A 27611-nucleotide genomic window follows, 5' to 3' on the forward strand; every position below is an offset into this window, starting at 1 on the left:
ATGTTTCAATCAGTCACCACACTGTGACAAAGAATTTGTATTTAAAAATTGAGGCTGTAACATCCAGAATGCAATTTTTTTTTCAACAGAAGTTGCAGTAGAATAGCAGCAATTCCTTCAGAGTGCAATTTGAGAGAGAAGAGTGAACAACAAACCACTCAGTGAAGACAACATGAAAAACAGAGATTAGTCCTAATCCAACCATGTAGACAAAAAAAAAAAAAGTGTATGTCATGCTAGTTTGGCTGAATTGGTGATGGAGAAGACAATCTGTCACAATAATGAATTGGAACAATCACTTGGGATTACTAAAAATAAACTGGAATCTCAGGTTAGCTTGGATCACACAAGAAATAAGAACACTTGGAGGAACATCTCTGCATAGGGCAGAAATTCATGAAGATAATAACATCTGGAACACTGCTCAAGGAGACTGCTGAAGATGAGAGACAAGCCTGTTGATATGCAATGAAGGAGAACTGTGGAAGTGATGTTTGTATCAAATCTAGTCACTATTTTCAGGCTGACTTCCTAAGGAAATTAGATTTATGCCATCAAACATGCTGCCTAGTCTGCAGGATTACTTTGCAATTCCAGAGTAACAATTTGCATCTTATTAGCCCATTTTAAGTAGACTGGGTTGGGAAGAAGAAATATCAAGTGTCCAACGTTCTTATCTCGTCACACATCAGTGGCACGGTAAGAGGGAGCAATCTGAGTCTTAGCCTCACTGGTGGCACTTCCTGCAACACTCTTCAATAGTTACCTGTCCCCTCTGGCTGCCAACCAGTTTGTGTAGCATTGGTAACCATTCAATGTACCCTCCCTTGACCAGAGGCAGTCATTAAGACTCATTTTACATTCAGAGATGTCTGCCTCTAAACTCAAGACAGTTTAAAGTTATTTTTCTTCTTGTAACACTTGGAAGAAAGAAATACAGCTAATTACAGAATTAAAAAACCCCAAACTGCCCGATACCCAAGGAAAGTCTGATATCAAAGGAAATTCACCCCTGTTGATAGAGAATCCAGGCAGATCTACCATGTTTCTTCTTCAGAACCTGTGTAGCTTTTACTTTATCTTTAATGCTTTATTTTGAAAGAGTATGTGAGCCGTGATTAATAGGATTTATCCACATCTAGCAGGGTTCTGTATGCACAAAAGCAGTACGACTCATGAGTTGTAAAGCATTATGCTATTTGATGAAAGGTAGAAACTACCAAGAACATAACTTCAAAGAATAAGGTCAAAGCACTCATTCTCTCTCGCCTTTAGAGATACAATTACCTCTTGAAAACATGGGAAAACTGCAAACGTGTCCTTGTTAAAATCAAGTAGCAAAAAAAAAAAAATAAAAAAATCAAAGCTATTCAAAATGTGCCTTAAATTTCCCCTTCAGGAATTTTATACTGAACACAGGCTGTAGATTTTCTTGCTGAAGATACTGCAGCAGTTTCTGAAAGCACCAGAGTGCTTCCCAGCCTTCAAATTCCAATGATACAATGATTGGATTACAACATCCAATGATACTGACAGTTCTGATAGTTGAACTGCTCAAGAGGACAATCTCCTTAAATACACAACCACAGAAAGCTTGGTTGTTTTAGTTCTTTTTAATAAATATAGATGTTCACATGAAGTTTTCTAATCTTTTTACATAAATCACTGCACTGTTCATGTGTAATATTCACTAACGTAAAAAGACAGTCCAGTACGACATTTTATATTAATTTGGTAGCAATACTTCTACAACTTACTCAGAAAAACACAAGCCTTTTCTTCAAATATTGTTAATAAAGACAAAATTCTTAGTTGTAATTTAAATATAGGCATATTTCAAAAAATATTCCGAGAATTAAATGAAGTAGTTGAAATGCAATGAGATTATAATGTAACTTATTCAAAACTTCCAATTCCTAGTAAATCCTGATTGAATTGAGAACAATGTCTCAATACAAACCAAATGAAAAATTGTCTTAAGATTTGAAACAGAAGTGACACCTAGCAAAGCCAAGAGGTGCATACTACATAGCTGTACTACTCGTAAAGGTGTACATGCAAGGTAGCAAAGTTGTTGAAAACACTCCTTTGCAGCTCTTATAACGTATTTATTTTAGATGGATACTGAAAACTGTACTGGACCACAAGATGCTGTCACCTTGTGATGAGTTTCAAATTGTTTTAGTCAATGTTTCATACATTTTGTCTAGCATCTTCCAGCATTTCTCAAGTACAACTGCATTTCAATCTGCAGGACATTTGAAGAGAAGCAAGCACATTGCAGCTGAAAGTACTGGAGTCTTTGACATAACATTGTTCCAAGACTGGAGACAGAAGCCGAATTTGTACAGGCAGGGAAGAACAGTAGGAATTAAAAACCTTGACATCCACTCATTAGTCCAATCTCTTGAATTAGTAACCCACTTTATTTACCTAAGCCTTTGGCCTTTTGTAGGCCAGCCAAGCTACCTATGGCACCCTAAGGAGGCTTCAACAATCTTGTAATAAAATTATTTTGATCACAAACCAGTTTATAATAAAATCAACTTCAGTCAGTTTATGACATCAGACCAACTTTGTCACATATAGACACAGTCTATTCTCAGAGGTGTGATCTCTAATCAAAGCTCTCATAGATGATCAGAAGAGATCAGAATTAAAGTAATCCCTACATTATTGCACTATTTTTATTTTTGTCATAACTAACAGCTGATTCTTTCAAAGTTGTTTCTTTGGACTAAGGGTAACACTCAACCTTCTATTTTTTTTGTCTCAACTGTATTTTTAAGCAATTTCTTCTATCTACTGATGTTTCAGTGGATGCCTGCATTAGCAGGTTAACATGTCAGAGCTCTTTTTAAGCATTAATTTCTTTGTGTCAATCCAAGGAATCATTGGGTACTGGATCAGGCACACCATTGGTCTGCTCAAGCCAGGTTCCCACCTGGGAAAGCTGCAAACCTGAAGACTCCTCAGTCTCGGCAGAAGACATCTCCCTAAAGAGGGAAATGCACCTGCAGGGCAATCAGGTGCTGCAAAAGAAGTTTCTTTACAGACTATTCTACAATATACAGATACAAAATGCATGCCTTGGATGAGAAACAGCTGACTAGCAATGAAGTTCACCGCACTGTAGACTTTTGCTACTTAAATAATAATGGATCACCAAAAAAAAAAAAACCCAGAAAAATTCAGTCATTCCGAAAACACGAGCTTTTTGAAACTTCCTTTTTTAAACTTAAAATGAAACAATATTTAAATAGTGCTGCACGTTCTTTAACAAGTCAGGTTATGCTACAAATAAACAGCAGTAAACTTAGCAGTGCTGAATGGTATTCACATAAGACCTCAAAGGAAGAAGATTTCCTCACCTGAATCATATGAATTCTCAGCAGTCATCATCAGCACCTCTTGTAATAATCTACTTGACTGTTTACTTTGCCTTGGACTTCCATTAGCGATTTGTTCCTCATACTTTGTTATGCTCAAAGGTAACCTGTCTTCTTCATGAAGAGCATGACTGTAACCATCCACACATGCAAACTCCACAGCGGTTGAAATGGGAGAAGATTCTCCACCAACAGAATCTCTTTTCTCTGAATTTAAAACATTTGCACTCAGTTTAGGTACAGAAATGCACTTAATTAAAAAAATTAAGATGCACATTCTATTCCACAGATGTAATCTGCTCAATTTGTACAGTGGTCCATTTTAAAAAGGTTAGCTGTTAGGTCAATAAAAACCTTTGCATCATTCAATTTATGGATTATATGGGTCTAATGATTACACAGGTCATATACTACTCAAAAAAAAAAAAATTCCTAACTCAACTAAAATATTTCTTCAAAAAAAATTCAAACAAAGTTTTCCCACCCAGCAAACTGACCAACACTTTCAAGTAATTTTTCAAAATCCAGAGGCAACAGAACTTCTCTGCTATGACCTCAAGAGTTCTTTCCCCCCTCATTTGCCCAACACAACTGTCCTTTTTGGCCACCCAATCCAATAAGAAACTAAAGTCCAACTTTTTACTTCCTACCATGACCCGTGGTTAGATAATACAGGAATAAATCACCTGTGGATCATAACAGGATTACACAGCAAGAGTATTCCCCACTCTAGAATTCCACTCAATAACATCTCATAAAACGGTTTTGGTACTTTGCTTTTTAATTCTCTTTTTTTAACTAAGATGTGTAACACTAAGCAAAGTGCTTTCAGGAATATAAATGTATTCTTCAATCAAAACCTTCACAGAAAGAACTTGCTGTCTACTGCAGATACCAAACTGTTCCAACAAGAATGATACTGCATAAACTGATGCTGGATAGCATTAATTAATTGAACGAAAAAATGCCCCGTATCAGCTGTTTGAATGAAATATTTCACTATTTTCCTCAAGAAGAATGCCAAGATGAATTGCTGAAATTTTTTTACAGAGTGCTTTGTAATTGAAAAACACAAAAAGACGGTCTAAAAACTTTTGTAGAAACTTGATACTAACTACTGATTTGAAAGATTTCACACTTTTTTTTTGGTATGCTCAAAAGTTAAACCTTTAAGGACTTATCAACTCTGATGGTTCTCTTTACAATTACTGCACAATTGCCTATTAACACAGGCCCTCCACAATAGGGAAATTAAGTCATGAAACTACAGTGAATTTTCTTTTCTTGGTAAATTTGAGTGAGTTATAGTGAATTTTCTTTTCTTGGTGAATTTTTCTGTTACATTTTTCTAGACAGACACTGACAGAATAAGCTTTATCTTAATTATAACTCACTTTGCTAGTATATCAATTATACCTTAAAAAGAGGCAACAGTATCAGCTAATATTTCATCATCAATTATCTCAAAGACCCTTCAGAAAAGATTAATTTCTTCCAATCTGTATTTCTCTGGAACGGCAGCATTTATTATGTACTTTATATCCATATATATATATATATTTCACCTGCAAAAGACATGCTGCAACTCTTCGGTGTGTCTACCTCTGGTATAACACTAAGTTCATGTTGTTCCAAATCAAGTCCTAACTTGACTTTTGCCACAGGTGGTTTGGAAGATCTCCATTTCTGTTCTCTACATAGAACTTTCTCAGACTGTTCTGTAAAACAAAGTTTTGCATGTTGCAATAATATAGATATAAAATTAACTTGGGGAGATGACTTGAACTGCTAAATGGGAAAAATTGTACAGAAAAGTACTACGTAGCCTCACCACTTTGCTCAATTGAACTGATGTACTGTGAAATCATATCGCTTCTGTGAAAGTCACTCCTGCCAAAATCCTCTTGCTGGTAGTTTTCCGAGACTTGGAAAAAGTCAGTCCTATTCATCCAGTCAGGCTTTTGTGCCTCTGTCATATCTTCATTTGTGCAGATATGTTTAACCTTAGAAGGTTGAGGGGAGAAGCAACTGTATATAAGATTATATTTATACTTATTTATCAAACCAACAATTTCTATATGTATTCCATGCAGGACAACATTGAATACTTGGAGAAAGTGGTTCAAGTATGCAAGAAACTGGACAGACCTGCTTAGCTTACAAAAACATTTTAATATATAGATATTTAGCTCTATGAACTTAATGTGCTAAAACATAATTATTTACATTTTCAAGGTGTTTGTTAGATGAGATGAGAACACTCAGCATTTTTAACAGGAACAATTCCTGAAAAGTCTGCTTTCAGTCTTTCAGCTCCCAGGTTCAGGAATTTCAGCCGCTGGACTCTAAGCAACAGTTATTTTTTAGGATGGCTTCAGTTTAAAGAAAAAGGAGCTTTCCCCTCCCAAAAGGGGCTTCTTTAAAAACTCAAAAATAAACTTGGATTTTTATTGTTACCCAAAACCAAGCAAAATTACAAGTCAAGAGTGCAGCTGCCAAACCAATTTCCTAACATGTATACACAAAATGACAAACTTTTAAAAATAATATATTCAAAATGCTTACTGTATTTTTTGAGATACTGCTTAAGTATTTTTAATGCAAAAGTTGTTTTACACATACAGCTGCATTTCTAGAGCTGAACACAACTATACCTGCAGATATTTCAGACAAGATATCTATTTCAACAGGCATTTTGCTCAGAGACCAAGCACAGAAATTCATACTACTTACATATCTGTTAGACTGAACAAAACAGCACTCTTGGGGCTTCCAGAAAAGCACTACTGATTACAAATCACAAGTCCTAACTAAAGTCTTCATTATGTTAAATCACCTAATACTAACCTATCAACACTCCAAGGAATACTTTGCCAGTTGGTAGCATTCACTCTTAAGTTTGATACCTACTAGGTGACTTACCACGCAAAGCATTTGTAAAGCTTACCTGCTTGTTCAGAAATTCTTTCAAAGCCTCTTGCTGTTCCTTCAATTTCTCTTGCTTCTGTAAAAGGAGTTGTTCTTGTATTTTCTGTCTGGCAAGAAGAGCTTCCCTTTGTGCATCTATTTGTTCTTGCAATTCTTTCAAATACTTCTGCTGAGCTTGGATGCTTTCTGATGAGGCCAACACGCTGTCTCTTAAATTCAGTATACCAGCATAATTCAACAAAGATGCACTTCCTGGTTTTGGTATCAATAATTCCTCAACATCTTTGGCTTTAGATTCTTCACGAGATAAAGTCACAGAATCAGCAAGACTGAGGGGCTGTTCAAGGCTTTTTTTAAAGCTGCTCTCTGCAGATCCCTGCCAACATGCTGAAGAATCAGCTGAGGCTGCCTGAACTACAGGAGATCCCTTTGCTGCTGGCATGAGGGGTGCCTTAAGTGGAGGCTCTCTCTTTGCTTGATGATTGGAGATCTTCTGAGATGACTCAGAGCGCACTGTTTCTGAAGGCTCAGAAGAATCTTCTGCAGGCAAAAGATATTTAACATGTTGTATGCACGCTTCCAGTTGTGTTCTTACTGCAGTAACGTCTTTCATGACTAATTCTGATGGTAACTGGAACCGAGACGGTTCTCTGACATGATTATTGCAGGTTTCCAATGTTCCCACTTGCTCCTGTGAATGACGGCAACACGGCAAGTTAAACTCTCCATGCTTCAATTTTGATGTTTCCACAAACTGCACATGTCTGCCAGGACTAATGTTATGTGTTTGATCTTCATATTTCTGTGAAGATGGCAATGTTCCTGAAAACACAGGTAGTGACCGTGCATACTCTTGTGCACGAACTTGTTGAGGAGATTGATGCTGTGTTGGCTGCAGTCCTTGCCCCTGGAGAAGTGGTTCTGAGACAGGTCTTAAATTAACTGATTTGGTTTCCACAGAGCTCAGAAGTGTTGCAGTCGAAGACAAGTATCTTTGCTTCAATTTATTCTGATACTCCTGTAGATGCCTTCTAGCTTCTTCAATGGTCTGTTTGTGCAGCCTGAACAAAAGAAAACATGAATCTTCAGAGTGGTGCAGGGACAAATATCAATTTCAATAATCAAAGCAATCCAAATTATTTTGAAAGAGGCAACCCAGCCTTCCATTTCACAAAGGAATTTACCTATTTTGCTGTAGAAGTCGTTGTTGATAATTACGAATCATCTGTAAATGCCTGTCTTCTGTAGGACTCTTGGTTTCTGAGACAGGAGTATTTCCAGTCTAATCAAAATAACATCATTTTAAGCACACATACACAAATAACTCACAGGAAGTTACTAAAGCAACAACCTTAAGCTGTATGTTCTATCTCTTCAGTTTACAGAAGCCACTGTGCACCACTGTTTGAAGTCTGTGAGATTTCAGCCTGAGGCAATGAAGCCAAAGCAGTTTCTGGAACAGATGGCCTACTGCTATGGTCTCTCCTGGCAAGCTAAGCATACGCTGTGGAAGTTAATGGTGCCTACAGCAGTTTAACTCAAAGAGGTAAATGCACCCAAGTAGCAAACTCGGGGAGCAATGATCCAATAGAGCTGCATTTTCAAGGCATTCAGATTCTCAGAAGAGTACAGGTTGTGCAAATGGATTCAAGATTTTTATAAAAGGTTACTTTCCTCCAACATTCTCAATGAATTCTTCTCCTTTAAGTAGCTGTTTGAGATTTAGACAGACAAAAATGTAGAGGTGTTTTTACTCCTTGCCTTTTTTTTTTCTCCTAAGATTTCCTCCACCAACCGCCCTCAAAAAAGGAGACGTGTACATCCATAATCATTACATGACTAATTAAATTTTACTAACAGATATTTTAAACAGATAAGCTGTCCCTGAGACTAAGCAAAGACAATATTTGAAGTCCAGTGATAGTATGTAAAATAAAAGCTTCTATATTAGACAAATACATGTAAGAACATCTGATTCATAATCTAAGAAAACAGATTGTCTTGACTGATATAATTTAGAACTGGTAAATGGTGTCCTTGATTTTTATAATGAAGATAATTAAAAAACTATACACAGTATTTTGCAGCTCTTCACCTCGTGTTCCACTTTGTTCTGCTGATCTGTAGAAGGAACACTGTGGCTTTGTACCAGCTGCCTTCGCTCTTCCTCCTCTTTTTTTTTCTTAGCCTCCTCCAAACAGGTTTTCATTTGGATCACCAGAAAATCAGCCTCCAAACGTGCTCTTGCTTCTTCAATTTGTTTAAGCAAGGCCAGCTGTTCCTGTTTCTGTTGCTCAATTTGCTCATTCTATTGAGGAGAAGAAAAACAAGTGTTAACCTCCAGAACTGAATGACAAAGGAATCAGACTCCTCATGAACACCACCACACATAAAACTATGTTTCAACTTACAGTATAATTTTTATTGCTTGTGACAAGTATTTCTACATTTTAAAAGGCCTTTAAAAGTAGTTCCAAAGTTTACAAGAAGAATTTTGTTTTACTGGCTGGGTATTTCTAACAGTGCAATATTAAATGGATTTGGGGACTATTACCTGTTCTCAAACTAATAGAACAGACAAAACCAGAATCTAATCATTCAAGATATATCATCATTTTCCAGAGACTGAAAAAGGAATCCTTTCCTTAAATTGAATTCAGAAATCTACTTTGCATTTTATAGAGCTTTTCATCAGGAGTTCAACACATTTTAATGTTAATTCAAGTCTTAGAAAACTTCTGAACTAGCAAATGTATAATCACATTAAAAGCACTTCATCAGTCTCTGAAGTGGCTTGTTTATTTTCATTCTCATTCCTGCGTATTCTCATTCCCTCATATACACCAGCTACAATTCACTTAGATCCACGCGTGGCAACAGCATATGTACTTTTAGAATGGAAGCAAGGAAAAATTCCAAAGTACTAGCAAAGATGAAATGGACAACAGCCTTTGATGAGACATGAGTGGGGATGTCAGAAAAAAAAAAAAACAAACTGAGGGAAAGCTAGATCTGAGTACAGTAGATGAAGACATTGCACCTGCCCAGGTGTATATGTTGCTGAGAAGGAGAAAATGAACAATTAAGTGACTGCACTTTCACAGAGGAGCTGCCCCCTTTTTTTTTTTTTGCTAAAAAATACTATTTTGTCAAATTTTTGTTTCCTGAATTTCTGAACTTGAACTCTACAATTTAAGGCTGCATTAAGACCCAAATTTCTACTTTCTTTTTTTAAAAACTGAGAAGCCACCACATAATAGCTGGTAGGTCTCTAAGGATACAACTAAAATAAAAATATAATGAAGCATATAAACAACACACATAATAAAATAACACACAGAGTTATTATTTTCTAAAAATAATAAATGTAGCATTCCCATAGACACAAAGGACTTTCTGCATTGGTTTCCTAGTTCATTTAAAAAGATCCTAAAATACTCAAAGGTTTGTAAGCTTTTCCTGTCACGCTAAACACAACCCCACTGATCTTGCTATGTTATTACAGGGTTAGTAAAGCTTTCATAGAGCTGTTGACTACATCCTCCCTTAAAAATCTATAACTGGCGCTCTCATTTAATCTTCGTGTGGCATCCCTTGCCTACAGCACTTGTAGTTTTAAGAAACTGCTTTTTTCTACTCTAAATTCCAGATAAGATTCAGTCATTTTTAAAAAGTTAATAAGCAGAGGCTAGATGCGGAAAATGTTACAATAAAATCATAGAATGGGTTGGGTTGGAAAAGACCATAAAGATCATCCAATTCTATCCTCCCTGCCATGGTCAGAGACATCAGACCAGGCTGCTCAAGGTCCTATTCAACCTGGCCTTGAATACTTCCAGGGATAGGGCATGCACAGCTTTCCTGGGCAACCTCAGTGCCTCACCATCTTCATAGAGATGGATTTCTTCGCAATGTCTAATCTAAATCTCTCCCCCTCCAATTTAAAGCCATCTCCCCTCATCCTATCATTATATGCCCTTGTGAAAAGCCCCTCCCCGGCTTTCTTGTACACCCCCTTCAGATACTGGAAATTTATTTATGTGTTACAAGCATGTTTAAAGGGTCTATAGCTGCTATATAACCTGAAGCGTTATAAAGTCTCCTGTAAATCACCTTTTTTTACACCATAACTGAGATAGGAATACGTACAGGCATACTTACCCACTTTTGCCTCTCCTTTTCCATTCTAATTTTAGCTGCTTGTTCTTGAGGATGGATTAGAACTGAATTTTCAGCTGCAACTGTATTTTCCAAAATTTCCTCAGAGTCTAAAATACACATGTTATTTAACTGTAATTGCAGTCAGGAGGGGCCTTGGATCTTTTTTACATCTTGCTTTAAAGTTTCCCAAGCTCTCTAAACAAAATGCATAAGCTGCTTTTGAAAAGATTACCATCCCTGTCCCACTACTCTGCCTGCCTGCCTAAACTGGAAAATAATTTTTTTTATTATTATTATTTAAGCCTTTAATGGCCCCTTTATCAAGTCTTTCTTGAATATAAAGTAATGGCTCAGCTCCAACTGGACTGATGATTGCTTCTAACGAGATTACTTGGTAGCCTTATAGCAAGATCATCCTGAGGAATGAAAAGCCACATATTAGCCCCCCGGAACAAAGAGGGTCTAAAACTGGCACTTTCTGGGCATATTATCTGACATTTGGCTACTGCACAAAAAGCAAGTCTTCATCCTGTACTATCAGCTTCAAATAGCAGCACATCTTCCCCAGAGGTACGTTTTCACTCACGCTGCACTCTCCTGTCCTCAGGTACTAGTACATCCATGTACTTGATTGAACTATGTTATTTAATCTCATTTGAAAAACAAACAAACACCTTATAGGAGCATAAAAATGCCAAACCTTCCACAACTTAATCACTTCAGTAGGCTTCAGAAATCTCACCTAGCATAGAAGTTCACCACCTGAAGCACAAGCAAAATAAGAAAAGCACCAAGGAGAGAAATGGGACGTACCCCCAAAACTATTTGGCTACCAAACCAAGTGGAATGTCTAATTGCTATATATTCCAATTTTACAAAGAGGCTTCTCAAAATGGTGCTGGAAGCAGGAAAAAAACAAACATGATTTCAGACACATCAGCTCATGCTTGTCCAGCGCATTTCTAGCTGTGAATCTCTGAAGGATCTGGCTTTTCCATCAGCAAGTATGGAAGTACACCAAGAATTCTACTCCTGGAGGAAAACACCTATCAAAGCACGACAATACCAAGTGTGACGACAGTTTGGGTGAGATCTTAAAGATACAAAGGTGTTTTGGACCTTTTTTTCTCCACAAGATATTAATGGGAAAGTTGCAAATGAGAGCAAAAACCTCTCCCATTTGTGGTTTCAACAAATCCACAATGCACTGCAGGCAAAGATTGGAGAATTGTGCTTTCTGTCAACTTGGCAAAACACCAGTTCTGTTATCACCCACCCCTACAAGTCTTTTTCCTCCTCCGCAACAAATTTTGATGCAGGTATGTATTATGTACCTTTGGCTTCACACATTGTAATTTTCTGCTGCTCATGGTTAGGTTCTAAATCATATAATGGTCTCTCTTTGCTAGCAATTGTGCCTGATTCAATAGTCTCAATTTCATTTTGAGTCTCTTTCTCACTTTTTGATGTCCACTCCTCTTTTTGGCTTCTAATCTTGTTCAGCAATTTCTTTAAGGCAATTTTTGGCTGAGGTTGGCGAGGTTTTGCTTCTTCATGATCTATAAAGAATATAAACTGTTCACATCATAGAAAACAAACAAACAAAACTCTATTTTTTTAATTGCTTACACAGCAGGGCAAATTACTGAGGTACATCACCAAGCTTTAAAAGCTTAACAATAATTTCTCTAACCTGCAAGAGAGGAGCAGTAATTTGTCTCTGCATGCTACAAAAGGAGGGGTAAGCTAGTTGTAATATTTCACAGTCAGACTACTCTCAGGCTGTACAAAAATAAGCAGTACTATCACCTCGCCTGCCTGTACATTCTTGCCCTCTCCTTTGTATTAGCTCTGGCAGCACAATTCACCACTGACACAACACACAAAGGCAGAAATGCTTGGCCAAGCACCAAAGTTCACTAACACATTTCTTGTTCACATGACATTATTCTGTACACGCCACAAGCCAAGAATAAACACACACGTGCAACTGTTGCAGCCTACTCACAATACGGAGCAACTCAATCACAAACCTGAACATAAAGGATATAGAATAAGCAGACTTAATATAAAGTCAAGCTTTAGCTTTGAAATATTTCAAAATACAAAATGAAAAATATTTATGTTCCCAGACTAGCATACTCTCATAATTAACACTAATTACATAGAAATAATTATGTAATTATTGTAAAAAATATTGTAATGATTATAATAATATATTGTAATGTAATAATTATTTCTAATTATTTCTATTATTTTTTGTAAGAACTAACAGTATAGTTCTTACAAAAATTAAAAGTTATTCTCAGTATACAAATGAACTGATCTATATGGGAAAAAGAAGTCACACTTTCATGTTTAAATTTGTAATCCTTAAAGTATTATCATCCATGATATACAACTTAAGCTACTTGATACTGAAATACTTAAAAGATATTAAGTGCTAAAATTCTTTAAGACATTTTAGTTACTACCAAAGTTAATTTATTAAACTAAATCTCTTCTACTACAACACCAAGAAGTTTAAGTTAAATCTAAAGTTTAAAAGCTTTACTTTCTAATTCATTGGGGACCTCTTCTATCATCTGTCCCGATTCTTGTCGAGTATCACAAGCAGGTTCTGGTTGACTGTCACAAGCAGACTCTTGCTCCAAAGAGATATCTAGGTCATTGTCTTGATATCTATCACAAGGGGCTGGCAAAGGCTGTGGCTGAAACTGCAAAATCATGTCTTCTTCCATTTCTAATTAAAAGAACACAACCACATAAAACGACCAATGGAATAGAAAGGAAATAACATTGCAAGACTGCACTCATCACACAAATCCCTAAATTCAAACATTAATAGCTTGTTTCCCAACAGATTTAATCCAACTATATTTTTTCCAAAACAAGTTTCAAAATTGTTTAGATCATTAATTCGGAAATTCTACAAGATTTCCCACTAGAATACACTGTATTTTTCAAAATAAAAGTTTATGTGTTAGAAGACTCCTCTTTACACAAAAAAACATGGCACACAGGAACAATTACAAGCAGAAGGATCCCTGTAACTTCAGTAGGGAAAAGGCACACCCTAACCAGGCAGCTCACAAGGTTGTTGTAAGATAACACAGTCCAGGTGTGGAATTCTAGAAAATGAATAAAGAGGGGGATCTTCCAGGGGATCACCTTACCAACTGAGTGGGGTTACTACCTACAAGGCACGCAGGACTCGTGGGAAGACTATCTTGGGACTGCATGCTTGTTATACATATTCAGGGGAGGAATCAAAGGCAGGGAAAGGAAAAGATCAATTTAGTTTGAAAAGGAACAAATGTGAGGAAAAGTGTAACAATCAGGGGATAAAAGGGGTCATCATTACACTTCTCTGGCCATGCACTATTCTGTATGCATGTGGGTGTATGAATATATAAGGGCCAGTAACTGGAGCAGTCACAGGAGCACCCGTGTCCAGAGTGCTGCCAAAAACTGCAGACCACACTGAGTGTATGTTATGCATGTATGAGTATGAGCATGCAGTGGCTAGCAAATTGGAAGCCAGACTAGGCAGCAAGAATGGTAAGAGGCTTAGGAGCTAGGTATTGAGCAGCCATAAGACTGGGCTGGATACTGGAAAGGCCAGAGGATCTGTAAGCTGGCTAGTGGAGGGATCATGAGATCCAAGCCAACTAACGAGGAGACCTTGGAGTCTCAAGGTCAACTAAGAAACCTGCCAGCACATGCACGGGCATTACAGAAACAACTGCAGAAAAGAGGATGCAGAGTCAGCCCCTGGGCAGACTGAGCATTTAACGTCGGCTACTGCAGATATCCATCCTGTGTGTATGTCTCGGGTGTACGTTCACATGCCCATCCAGGTCTGTGCCGCAACAACTGGAGTGGAGCAGCAGGCCTTGGCGGTTCACATGCCTGGGAGCCGGCAACTAAGGAGACTAAGGATCCAGGGCCAGCTGCTAGGTACAGTGAGGGTCTAAAGCCACTCACCGAGTGATCTGTAGCACCTGTTTGAGCATACCAGTGCATACGAGTGCGTGTGAGGTAACCAGAAGGCTACAGGGTCTGGGATGAACTACTGGATAGAATGAGTGTCTAAGACCTGTTACTGGGGGATCCATGGTGTCATGAGTAGACATCTGGGATGCAGGCGATAGGTATTGGGTAGACTTGAGTCTCCAAGACCAACAGATCCATACTCTATATGCAGACCTTTACCCCACTGACAGGCCTTCATCCTGATCAGCCAAAGCAGCAAACAGGATGAGGTCATTGTGCTGTTGGTGTTTAATGCGAGTGCTTTCTCTGTTGGCCTGTGTGGCCAGCTGTGTGTATATGTATTGAAGGCTTGTTCATGTCTGTGCACTTACTGCAAATACACACACAGCCTTGCTACCATCTGGACCTGGGAAGAGGCAGCTGCAGTAGCCTCTCTGCTACTGGGCCACCAGATTCAGCAGCCTCCAACAAATTACTTACTCATGTCTTCACAGTACATATCTTCAAATGCAAACTCCAGTTCTCTCTGCCATTCTTTTTTTATTTCCATGCGTTTGCATGAAGGCACAAAAATTTGAGGTGGCATCTGTGCTACAATCTGTCTTCTGCGCATCCGATCCATATTCTGCATTTGCTCAAGTTCTTTCAGTAGCCTTTCCCTGTCCTTCAAGTATAAAGGAGGAATAATAAACATTTAGTGTTCACATTTAGACAGTCTCATGTCAGGACTGATACAATATTTCCAAATGAAGTTTGTTTAATCCTTAATGTTTAAAGTCAGTTTTACTCCAGAGAGAAGGTTCTTCCTCAGGAGAAGGCTGTATCTGCCCTTTAAATACACGACATCAACACTACCTAGAAGACCTAATGTTAAATAAAAGATCAGACTGTACACTCATAGACCAACTTTCCTTAACAGGAAAAACTTTTTACAAAGTAAACAAATTCTTCCTTTGGCAAGTTACTTTTGTTAGTGTGTACTTCAGCAACTGCTACTTTTTCAGACATTAATTAAATTCTATTGGCACACCATAATTACATATGAAAGCTATTTTAAAAAAGCTTTATTTGAGGGTTGAATAGTTTCTGCCCCGTTAACTTAAGAAGCATCAGTATATTTCCATTTTCACATTTAAGATAGGTTAGTAATTCAGGGCCAAGCACACCTCAACTGAAAAAGGAAGCTTTTGCTATTTCTAGCCTCCAAAAATACTAGCGAAGGTAACAGACAATACAATAAATTTCAGAGCATACCTCTAGGTAAAGACCTTCCTCAGCAATTCAGTTTGTACTTCTTAAAGGAACAATTTCTATATTTCCATACTTGTACAGTAACAGAACCTCAGTCTTTTAAGTAAAAACTTCAAGAAGTTTTCCAAAACTAAAAAATAAACTGTTGCCTTCTTAATAATCAACTATTTCTTTCCCCTGAAACACAGCATAATCAACTCCAACTAAAGCTGATGAGAAAAAGTAAAGCTCATTACCTATAGAAAAGGTTTATCTTGATTATCACCAGTTGGTTAATAGTTGGTCAAACATTAAGACACCAAAAAGTAAAGGATGTTCTTCTAAAGGTTGGTGTTAATCTGTGTGCTTTCATTCTCCTTCCTTCCAAATAGCCAAAACAAGTGAAGAGTTTGACAGTTTCTAAATGCATTCTGAAAACTTCATTTAGTCCATCTATTTTCCTCCTGTAACCGTAATTTCTCTATTAATCAGCAACCTACAATTTACTTGACACTTTGACACTAAAAAGAGGCAAAACTACTTTGCCTACCTGAGCCAAATGGACCTTCTTCAAGGCATAAGTTCCTCTGAGATGTGCCTTTTCAAGCTGCTCTCTTCTCTGTCTCTCTGCCTCTCTGTGCAGTTCTTCCAAACGGTTCCCTTCTTCTTCAGCGGCCACCCGAGCATCTGGCTGCCAGTCAATCAACAGTTTAATCCATGAAGTTCTTTGTAGTCGTTTAAAGCATATGTAACAATAAATTAAATGAATAATACTGTAGCAAAAGCACTTTTAAAAAAGGTATACAATGCCATATAAACTCCCTTTAAGGTTTAAAATTTTTGGTTGCAAGCAGGACCAAAACAGGTTTTTACTTTTAGAATAAAATGCGCATTATACACATTGCATAACTGTAGGTGTCAAAGCTTTCTGCTTTCAAGCTGAACTGGGAAAATCATTTATTTATTTATTACAGCAAAGTGGTTACCTTTCCTGTAACACAAGGTAAAATGAATAATACAGGCGATATTGGATATTGACTACTTCTATCCTCAGGGTTTTGTTTTAAACAAAGGGTGAGGAAAAAAAATAAATCCAGATGTGGTTTCATTCTTATTTGGGAAACCAAAACCAATCTGCACATGAAAATTAAAAAATAGTTAAGTTAAAAAAAAATAAATAAATTATTGCACATAAGCAAGGCTACAAAGATTAATGTTTTGGCATTTTCCATTACAAACCTATCTCCTCTTATTGATTAGGCATAGTCCTTCAAATGCTAAGAAAACCTAAAACTTTATGACTGAAAACTGGGAACTTTTCTGGTCTAAAAGAAGCTGATCCAGAACAAGAACTTAGAATCTTATCTCATACCACCGATAAACCAAACTGTTGTTTGCTTCATTTTTCAACAGCATTACCTAATTAAAACATCCCCTCTAAAAACTTAAACTCTGAAAACTTAAAACTCTTGCTCCATCTCTCACTTTCCTAGGTCCTCCTCTTCTTCTGATTTGAGTTTGGCCTATGTCTGTACTATAAACTTGAGTAAGCTTTCCCATTTGGCAAGTCTACTCATTGTTCTTATTCCTAAATTAAACTTCTGCCACTCTGGCAAGTGGAAACCATTGCCTGGATGAACAGATGAGCACAAATACGAGGTAAAGACTGGAAGTACATAGCTAAAAAAGGGAAAGAGAAAGCAGCTGGGCAACTGGTACTATTTAATTTGGCATAAGCCACAAAGCAGAAGATTTGGATGTTTTAACATCACGCCCGTGTTGTAAGCCATCCTTATAGAGATCTGTTCATGTGGCAAAGATTGTCCACTGTGATCCTGCAAGTGACTGAGAACATAACAGGCCCTGCAAGTTTCCTCATCTAAGGTTCTGCTTAGTAAGTTGTGCAATGGCTGCTTTACACAAATTCGGTTCTAGAAAACTGAATTGCTGATATCCAAACACTACATGCAAAACAAAGACAGGTATGTGGAAGCATGCATCACAAAAGTTTGGAGGTAATCACCTGCTCTCCATCCACTTCTCTGTCCACAAAAGGTTCAGAAATATGATACCGTGTAACAGAAAAGTTGTCAGCACTATAGGGCTTCACTGCAGGAGTCTTTTTCACTTCAAAATTCTAGGAAAAAAGTACAAGAACAGTTGTATTAGAGAACAGTATCTCTAGCAAAGCAACTAAACAGAAAATAAGTGATCTGTACAGATAAATTAGCTTTTAAAGAAAGCCACCTTCATAAATTCTCTCCTGAAAATGCTGTTATTTAAAACTTTACATACATTACATACAACAATTAATAAGTCACATCTGCACAAGGCAGATAGAGAGGGCTTAACATCTGAGAGCACCTAAGAGCCTACAGCAAACTCCTCCACACAAATTGACATTCATCACAGAGCTCTACCTTCATGTTTCAAAAGCACTACCTTAATTCAAAAGCACTTTGGTTTAATGTACTAATACAAATCGCACTTACAACAGCTGTCACACTCACCTCAAATCATGGCAGCCACAGATCTACAGTACAATCATACCTAACAGCAAAACAACACTTCTCAAGCACACTTTCTTAATGAAACTCAGAAGCCATTAAGTCTAACTTATTAGTAGACTAGAGAAAAGAGCATTTTCTGTAATTTCACTGAAAAGTGTCTATTCATGTAATACAAAGTATTAATTTATTCAAAAAAGTTTTGACTACACTACCACATTTCAATTCTTGTCCGAAAGAGTATGAACACTAATCAACAAGACTCTTCTTTGACTCAGCCTCACTTGCCTTCATGCCCAACGTGTCTGCAGAATTGCTAATTCAATCTGCCATTATCAGAGCATGAACTTCGTAAAAGGAAAAAACCTCATGTATTGTAGAAAATACAGATGTTTGCAAACTCTGCCAAAAATAGCTAAAACCATATTGGCTGAAAAGGTGAGTAAAGGACATTTGTTCATGGGCAGAAATGCACTAAATCCAGGAAAGAAAGTTACATTTCTGCAAGTCTGAAACAGCATACTGACCCAGGCCCGTCATCCAACATAATCGCAAATGCAATTGTACCAGAACCCAGGGAAACATGAACAAAGTCTTGCCAGCTCTGGAGAAAAAAGTCTAAAGAATAAGAAGGAAATTCTGCAATTGTAAAATGGAATGAGAGATGCACTACAGAGATTGTTGGATGGAAAGCACTGTGTCTTTTTAGCTGTTATATCATCTATAAATATGGACATTAATTGCAGCTGACTTTCAGTCACCAATTAGAAAGTTGTTTTATTTAATAGGAAATAACATATGATAAATCCCAAACTGCAGAAGTTACTAGAAAGCTGCAGCATCTCATGCTTTTCAACATCAAATTAATCAACACCAAATTAAGCTTTTCAATGTCAAATTAAGCAACACAAGCATCTGAAATCCAGAAAATAAAGAGTCGAGATTTTAACTGATACTGCCTTCATCTGTTCTACAGAACACATACTGGCAGTACGTCACATGAACAACATAGTGTACGAATTTACCTGAACTGTACCATACAGGAGCTTCTTCTACCTGTTCTGAATTCCAATATTACATATACTTCATCAGAAATAACCCCAAACTTTACTGCTCCTTTGTAAGACTTGCTTTAATCCTCACTCATATCCAACTTCCACAATAAGGAAATGCTTGGACAGCCACTGAGGAGACCTACAGAGGACCATGTACTAAAGGATACAAACCAAAGTATACAGGCACCCCTTCTAATTATCCTGAAAACTATAAGGGTCAAACCTTGCTCAGTTGATCAGTACCAACCCTGTCATCCAAAACACGAACCTATACATAACATACCGGATGTAGGCAAGAAAACCTTCAATAACTTCAACGGCTCTGAGAGGGACTAGTATACCTTAAACATTTACTGTCAGCGGTCCGAATATCCCTGAACCTGGTGGTCTGAAAGGGCACAACATACAAGGCAACTTAAACTCTGCAATAACCAAGTACTGTTAAATTAATTTTACTGAAAGTTCACTCTAAAGGAAAAATGAACGGAATGTTCTTCCTGCAGTCCCACAGTAACTTCCACCCCTATGCAGAACCTCTCTAAAATCAGAGCAGCATGAAGGAGGTACAGAGTTACCCCCTAAAAAGGGTAAAGCACAGAATTAAAAATACGGGCTTTATCTACTTTGCTCCTGAATAGCCTTAGGTACTGGTTTCCTATCAAAATTAAACAGCTTACCATACATTTAGTATTCTCTACAAGAAACAAAGAAATCAGAGAGGGGAAAAAAAAAAAACCCAACCCACCACTAAAAAAGTAGAACTTCTTTTATCGCAAAATGTTAGCACTGCATCATTATGTCAGAAGGCTGAGGTGGTGTGTACATGCTGAGAAAGATCATTGCAAATTAATACCATTGTGGCTATTAAATGAAAATGAGATCATGATAAAGTTTAAAAGACTCTTTAACCACCAAAAAAAAAAAAAAAATCTAAGATGACAAGAAATAAAATCCACACACAACAAGATCAGAAAGAAACAAATACCAAATCTTAGCAGTAAGAAGTCTGCTAATACATAATTCATTAGTTTTCCTGACTTCGCTGAACCACCTCCTATTACACAAAAAGCAATTTTGGATATCCCGCTGTGAGGAGTCAGACCAATAAATGACTACATTGATATAGTACCCTGAAATTGTGATCACTATTGCATCACGGATCCATACCTCAAGAGGATGTGGTGGAGGAGGTGGCAGGCTTGCAATTTTGGCTGCTCTTTGTTTTTCGACTTCTAAAGCATGTTTGCGTGCATTTGCTCGTCTGGGGAAAAAAATACACATACATACAAAAAAAATTACAAAAAAGAAGGGAAAAAAAAGAAGAGAAAAAACAAAGAGAGACGGGGAATTATTCAAGCAGCAATGACAACATTATGCAAAATAAGAGGCAGACCTAAAAATAAATAGATTCAGATGTACTTGAATTGAATGCTTGTGAGACAGCGATGGACAACCAAACTGAAAAGTCAACAGAAATAATGCTGGAAGGCAGTACTGGAAAATTAAGTATTGCAGAAATGTTTACGCACACAAGCTTCTAAAGAAAAAAGCAAAATCCCTGCTTTTCACTCAAGTTTACAGAAAGCAGCGCCTCACTTCGACATATTTTAATTGCTCATCTGTGGACAAAACTATTTAATCAATAGGTCTCAGCTGTGCTCGAGCACAACTATCCCAGTTAGTGCAATCTGCTTAAAACAAACACTAAGAAGGAATCTGTGGCAAATGTGATAGGTCCTTTTGTCAAGTGGGTAACTCTCCATCAGGAACTGGCCTGAAAACATTTAATTTCATGTGTCACTGGATAGCTAGCTGCCAGCCAACAATCTAGACTGAAAACAGTGATATAGAGATGAGAGGCTCCCACTCACTGAGGTCTATATGGTGAGCTCATATACTTGACATTTTTGCCTTGGTTTTAAAACTAAAATTCTTAACAAAATCCACAAGCTTTGTCCACAAGTATTAATTCTCTAACCAATGAACTTCATAGGTTAAAAAAACTTCCAAGCAAGAAGCATCAAGATTTTTGCCTTTCACCTTGTGACACTGTAGAATGCATTCTATCCTTAATAATACTAGACAATTACTGCCTACCGGGCTTGCTCACGAAGTAATTTTTCTCTTTGGTGCTTCTGGTCTTTCATGGCTTTCCTATGTCTCTTTTCTGCTCTTTGTTTCCTCTCCTCTGCTTGTTTTGCCAGTGCTTCCAAGTCAGGTTCCTTAACAAGAAAATATTGCAAGTACTTAATACAGGATTTTACTCAGTTCTCATACTATACTATCGGTGTGATATTTCAAATTAAAGTACTGCTGGAAAGAATCAAAGACTTAAAATTACTTTCTACAGTGTTAGCATAAAAATACCCTAAATAACTTTCTTCATTGCCATCTTCTTTGTTCTCTTTTTCTCCACCACCAACAGCAGTAAATCTGCCACACTCTTCAGTCAGCATAACCAAATATTGATGTGGAAACCTTAGCTTCTCTCTGCATCTTTTTGATAAAGAGAGTAATATAAACATATTTACACATGTCAGCAAATGTTGACTAAAAGGTACAGAAAAAGCCAGTTACCACCTCCCAGCCATTAATTACAACAATCATGTATCAACAGAAACATTTCTCTACAATTAATTCTCTGTTCATATGGCATTTGCACCACAGTCTTCCACAAACTCATCCATCCTAGCATCAAAAAGGACTTTACAAAGAAGTTAATTTAGAGACATTGAGATACAGCAAAGCATAATGCCATTTCACTTGGGTTAGAAAGCTGACTAATTCAGGAAGTAAGTTAGCCTTCAAAATTCACATAAGGAATCTATGGCACCACTGATTCATGTAAACCTGGTTCAGAGTCAAACATGTAGAAAACTTCTATTAAACAATCTCAATGATCTCTCAAATAGAGCCTGCACAAGCTACAAGATTTTAAAGTTAAAATAGTTCACAGGTGCAAAATTAAGAAGTGATATCAGTTTGCAGTCTAGGGAAAGGCCTCTGAAGCCCTCACCAAGACTTTCCATGTCACCTGAGCAATGAAGAAAAAAACTTCAGTGTATTTTCTTAACCATAAAAAAACTCTTAATACAGTAGAGAAACAGTCACTACACTACTGGAATACTTACAACCACAATTCACAATGTGCAATTTAGTCAAGTGCAAACATTCACTATCATATAGTCTACAGTCTAACATAAACAAAGTAACTGAGTTTGCACAGCAAAAGCCTTAGCAGAGGGACCTGCTAGACCATTTAATCCTGGACCTGTGGAAAGAATGAGGTATATAAACATTTCTAAGATGTTTCCATTCCCAAAAACCTGTCGTTTTAGGTATTGGGACTGCAAGATGAAGAATATTTAAAAACCCAATCTTGATATTTCTAGAACATCAAGAATTTCTCTGACAACAATATTAAGCTCTTTTACTTACATGTTCCTTGGCTTGTCGGTGACCCTCACCAATTGCTCTTAAGCTTGATAAATACAGTTTCTCTAAGGCTTTCATCTTTTCATCCTGTGCTTTCTGCCATTCAGCTCTCAGTGCTTCCTCCAATTTACGTAGTTGCTCTTCTCTCCTCTGCTTTACTTTCTGTCTTATCTGCAAGGCAATATCCTTCTGTTGCTCTCTAACCTGCAGGAACAACATTTACATTTTGTCAGCAACTCAAAAAAAAGCACAACACTTTTGCAGCACGTCTTTCCACAAGATACTCTACCCTCCTTTTGGCTTGCCATCTCAAGCCCGTTAACAATCTGTCCCGCAAATACTTTAAAGCCACTGTTACCTCTTTCCAAAGTTAGTATTTCAAAGAGTATACTTAATTTTAGCTTAACACTTCAGTTCATGTCGAAAGAGCCACATATAACTGATAAACAAAGCGCAAAAACTGCTTGGAATATGCTTCCCTCCAAAAATGTATTGAAGGCTCCTATTACAACATAACATGGTTTAAAGAAAATCAGTGACTACACTGATTAAAGTTAAAGACTGTGTACTAAATTTTTGCTTTCCACTTTGTCAGTAAAACTCTCTTTGCTGAACAGAAAAACATACAAAAGATAATGCCCAAGAGGAGTGAAAGATTAGCACACAGCAAACATCTCGAAGGCATCTATTTTTTTGAAGATGTGAAAGACCTGAACAGGTTGTGTAGGACAAAACTGAGGAAGGCTGAAAAAAAAATAAGAAGAGAAATGGAAAAAGCCCTGTGTCCTAACAGCAGGACAGCAGAACAGAAATGGAAGAAAGAGCAGATGATCAACAGACACATTCTGAAGAACATAAAGGTACTTTGCTCAGACATTTCAAAGAACCAGTACTCAAAGCAATCAGAGCTAGGATGAATTGTAGCAATTCAGGTGATCTAGTGGAAAGCTGTGAACTTCCGCATTAGCTGTAGTTGTCTTATTTCTTCTGCACGATCGCTATGAAAACACTTGGAACACTGCAAGAGGTTTGAATCTTTACACAAGTCACAGAAAACCAGCATGCTCACGGTCAAATTAAAATGGTAGATACCATGCAGACAGTAGGGAAGAGATTCTGGAACAGAGGCCAAAGTGAATCCAACAGAGAGGGTATCATAAGCAAAATACGCACTTAGTAATAAATAAACGTGAGAAAATGAAAAATAATCACAAACTAAATACAAACCTAATATACAATAACATGACCTTGAAATTTAGTGTACATGAAATAAATTCTTCAGTTAGTTTTCTTAAATTACATTACATCATTAAATGAAATACACAACATGCAAAAATACAGGCGTACTTGCTGCAGCCTCAGTTTTCTTCTCCTTTCATATTCTTCTTTCATAAGCATGGTTTCTTCATTAGGACTAAGCCTCAATTTCCCAGCTTTTGCAGCTTTCCTCTTCATCTTTGGAAATGCTGAATAATCAACTCCTATGAGGACATCATGAAAAACAAATTGTGCACAAACGATATAGGTGAACCAGCTATAAAATAACAGATATTTGCATCATCTTACAAATCGACCACAGTATCTAGGAGACTGAGTTACAGCTGTTCATGTCTGCTCCAATTGTACTGGACAACATTGCCACTGCCTCTGTCAGTCTCAAAACTTACTGCTTTTGAACTATCATGTTATATAGAAAACTCTGCAATGGTATTACATCCATACACCGTGGACCAAATGGGCACATCTGCAAGTGAAGAGTGAACAGCATTCCACTCCTAGGAAGATCAACCAAAAAAAATCCACAACCTACTGGAAAACTCACCACACAGTAAAGCAGGCTGGTCACTTAGGTGATTTGTAGTGAAATACTCCCATAACAGTTACAAGATACTGAGTTTGTTAACATTTTTTACTGCAATCCAAGGTTTTCTGTCTTGAAGACTATGAAACTCAGACAACAAACAGCACGGATGCCAAACATTCCACTAGAACACTAAAAGTGCTCACTGACAAGTTTTTTGTTAGTTTTTTTAAGCAGATATCTCAAATTATGTTTCCCTGTAGATTTTATTGTGCAGCCAGGATTTGCTGGTTCTACAGACTATTTCCCGTTTTCCTCACAATTATAATTTTCATACACACAGCAAAAAGAAAGACAGCCTAGTCCAAAGCTCTTCACGTCAAGGTGGGGGGGGGGGAATCAAAAGCTTTAGCTGATCTTTAAATACTAGATCCCTGAAAATACTCTTCCAAAACAAACAGACTTTCAAAAGCTGCTAAGTGCTAAAAATCAAAAAGTTACAACTAGTGAAGAAACCGTGTAACACTAAGAATTTAAACGAGGTGTTACACCTGGAAAGATGTCTTTTCAGTATCATAAATGAAAAAGTAGCAAATCAGGTGAGTGTAAAAAGATACACAATTATAGATAAGATACTTCTGATAGAAGGCTATTAAGCCAATGAATCTCAAGTTCATTACAGGATAAATAGGGACAGAATACTCTGGTTCCTACCAGCCTTCCCTCACTCAGCTGATGAGGAACAAACCAGAACTTTATCAATACACATAACTAAGGAGCAAATTACTTAATTCCTTGCCCCCAAAGAAAGGAACGATTTAGAGAATGAACACCACAAAGCCTAGATCGAATGCTTAAAGGGTTAAGGTGAAAGAGAAGCAAGAGCGGGAAGAGCCAGTGAGGAGCAGAGCAGCTGGGGCTTAGACTGGGGCACAAGGAGAGGGAGGAAGGGGGGAGGAGAAGGAGGGGAAAGGGGGAGAAGGAGGGAACGGGGAGGAAGATGATGATGAAGGAAAGGGAGGAAAGGGGAAGGAAAGAGGGAGAAGGAGGGGGAGGGGGAGGGGGGAGAAGGAGGGGGAGGGGGGAGAAAGAGGGGGAGGGGGAGGAGGAGGGGGAGAATGAGGAGGAGGAGGAGGGGGAGGGGGAGGGGGAGGGGGAGGAGGGGGAGGGGGAGGGGAGGGGGAGGAGGAGGGAGAGGGAGAGGGGAGGGGGAGGGGGAGGAGGAGGAGGAGGGGGGAGGGGGAGGAGGAGGGGGGGGGGGGGGAGGAGGGGGGGGGGGAGGGGGAGGGGAGGGGGAGAGGGGAGATGGAGGGGGAGGGGGAGGGGGGAGAAGGAGGGGGAGGGGGAGAAGGAGGGGGAGGGGGAGAAGGAGGGGGAGGGGGGAGAAGGAGGGGGAGAGGGGAGGGGAGGGGGAAGGGAAAAGGAGGGGGGAAAGGGAGAAGGAGGGGGGAAAGGGAGAAGGAGGGGGGAGGAAGCAGGAGATGGGGGTAGCAGAGGGAGGCCCCGCACCAGCGCTGCCCTCACCTCCTCTCCCGCCGCAACCACCGCCTCCTCCCGCCGCGCCCCGCGCAGCCAATGACCGCAGCGACGCCGCGCACGCGCACTGCCCGCCACAGGCTGCCCCCGCGCCGGGCGTGCTGCAGCAGGTGCCCCGCCCCCATCCGCATGAGTCCCGCCCCCGTGCCTTAGCACCGCCCCGAGTCTTAGCCCCGCCCCGAGTCTTATCCACGCCCCGTGCCTAAGCCCCGCTTCCGGATAATTAGCCCCGCCCCCTCGATCCCTGGCCCCGCCCCCGCTGCTGGAGGCAATTGGAGCGGAGGAAAGCAGTGACTGAATGGCGGGGGAAAGTGGCTGCCGGGGCACAGGGAGGTGCTCCAGCTCCTTCTGAGCCCGTCAGTCAGTCCCTTCTGTCAGTCGTTTCAGTCAGTCCCTTCTGAGTCAGTCCATCCATCAGTCAGTCAGTCCCTTCTCAGTCTGTTAGTCAGTCGGTCCCTTCTCAGTCAGTCTATCTGTCCCTTCTCAGTCAGTCAGCCCGTCCATCAGTCTGTCTATCCCTTCTCACTCAGTCAGTCTGTCCCTTGTCAGTCAGTCCATCCATCAGTCTGTCCATCCCTTCTCAGTCAGTCAACCAGTCCATCCCTTCTCAGTCTGTCAGTCTGTCCCTTCTCAGTCAGTACATCTGTCCCTTCTCAGTCGGTCAGTCCATCCCTTCTCAGTCGATCCATCCATCAGTCTGTCCATCCCTCCTCAGTCAATCAGTCAGTCCGTCTGTCTCTTCTCAGTCAGTCAGTCCACCTGTCCCTTCTCAGTCAATCAGCCAATCTGTCCATCCCTTCTCAGTCAGCCAGTCCGTCTGTTTCTTCTCAGTCAGTCAGTCAGTCCATCAGCCCAGCCCTTCTCAATCAGTCTGCCCATCAGACAGTCAATCTCTTCTCAGTCATTCAGTCAGTCGGCCCTTTCCCAGTCAGTCCCTTCCCAAGGACTGGTTTAACAGGGCTGATATCTCTCCTGCTTCCTCAGGCAGCCTCAGTGTGTGTCTGGAGGGTTCACCACCACTGCTTTCTCAGGGCAGCAGGTTCCAGCCAGGGCACAAGGGCTAAAGCTCCTGTGGGAGGTCTATGGGCTGAACTGGGAATGGGGGAGAGCAGGAAAAAGTTCTACCTCCTTCTTGTTCAACTCTCTTTTTGGATGCTCTGTTTGAGTAGGAGGAGTAAATTTAGACCATGATGGTACAGCAAGGCTTCTAGTGCTGCTCTGCCTGTCTCCCAGGCTTGTGTGTGGCAATGCTGCTTCTGCAGTCTGTGCTGCTGCCTCAGCCTGGTAACTAGTGCTGATATTTCTTTCATAAACCTCTTTTTTTTTTTTTAACTATTGTCTTCTTCTTGTAAGCCTCATGCAATATTTGTTCACTTCTTTGCTTTAGAATCATAGAGTGCTTTGAGTTGGAATTCCGAGACCTTCACAGGTCATCTAATCCAACCCTCTGCAGGAGCAGGGGCATCTTCAACTCGATCAGGTTACTCAGAGCCCCATCCAACCTGACCTTGAATGTTTCCAGAGATGGGGCCTCCACGACTTCCCAGGGCAACCCGTTCCAGTGTTTCACCAC

At 39.1% G+C, this 27611-nt stretch overlaps 1 protein-coding gene across 2 annotated transcripts in view; it reads right to left on the bottom strand.

Annotated features, from left to right (window-relative positions):
- Positions 1 to 26060, bottom strand: part of CEP295 (centrosomal protein 295) — a 44867-nt gene extending 18807 nt beyond the window's left edge. The window contains exons 1-17 of one of the 2 annotated variants that reach the window (XM_054059794.1): positions 26027 to 26060; positions 24049 to 24182; positions 22705 to 22905; positions 21364 to 21488; positions 20434 to 20527; positions 17728 to 17841; positions 16255 to 16395; positions 14955 to 15138; positions 13033 to 13221; positions 11813 to 12037; positions 10479 to 10585; positions 8413 to 8625; positions 7502 to 7599; positions 6337 to 7378; positions 5221 to 5392; positions 4955 to 5107; positions 3372 to 3596 (exon numbers count right to left, since the gene is read on the bottom strand). In XM_054059794.1, coding sequence (XP_053915769.1) covers positions 3372 to 3596; positions 4955 to 5107; positions 5221 to 5392; positions 6337 to 7378; positions 7502 to 7599; positions 8413 to 8625; positions 10479 to 10585; positions 11813 to 12037; positions 13033 to 13221; positions 14955 to 15138; positions 16255 to 16395; positions 17728 to 17841; positions 20434 to 20527; positions 21364 to 21488; positions 22705 to 22905; positions 24049 to 24156 — 3391 coding nt within the window. In that variant the 5' untranslated portion in view covers positions 24157 to 24182; positions 26027 to 26060. Of the gene's footprint in view, positions 1 to 3371; positions 3597 to 4954; positions 5108 to 5220; positions 5393 to 6336; positions 7379 to 7501; positions 7600 to 8412; positions 8626 to 10478; positions 10586 to 11812; positions 12038 to 13032; positions 13222 to 14954; positions 15139 to 16254; positions 16396 to 17727; positions 17842 to 20433; positions 20528 to 21363; positions 21489 to 22704; positions 22906 to 24048; positions 24183 to 24523; positions 25213 to 26026 lie in introns of those variants that run through there. The other variant, XM_054059788.1, reaches the window with a different exon arrangement.
- Between the last annotated feature and the right edge of the window lie 1551 nt (positions 26061 to 27611).

This window comes from Cuculus canorus, chromosome 1, assembly GCF_017976375.1.
Source record: "Cuculus canorus isolate bCucCan1 chromosome 1, bCucCan1.pri, whole genome shotgun sequence".
In the NCBI taxonomy this organism is placed as follows: domain Eukaryota; kingdom Metazoa; phylum Chordata; class Aves; order Cuculiformes; family Cuculidae; genus Cuculus; species Cuculus canorus.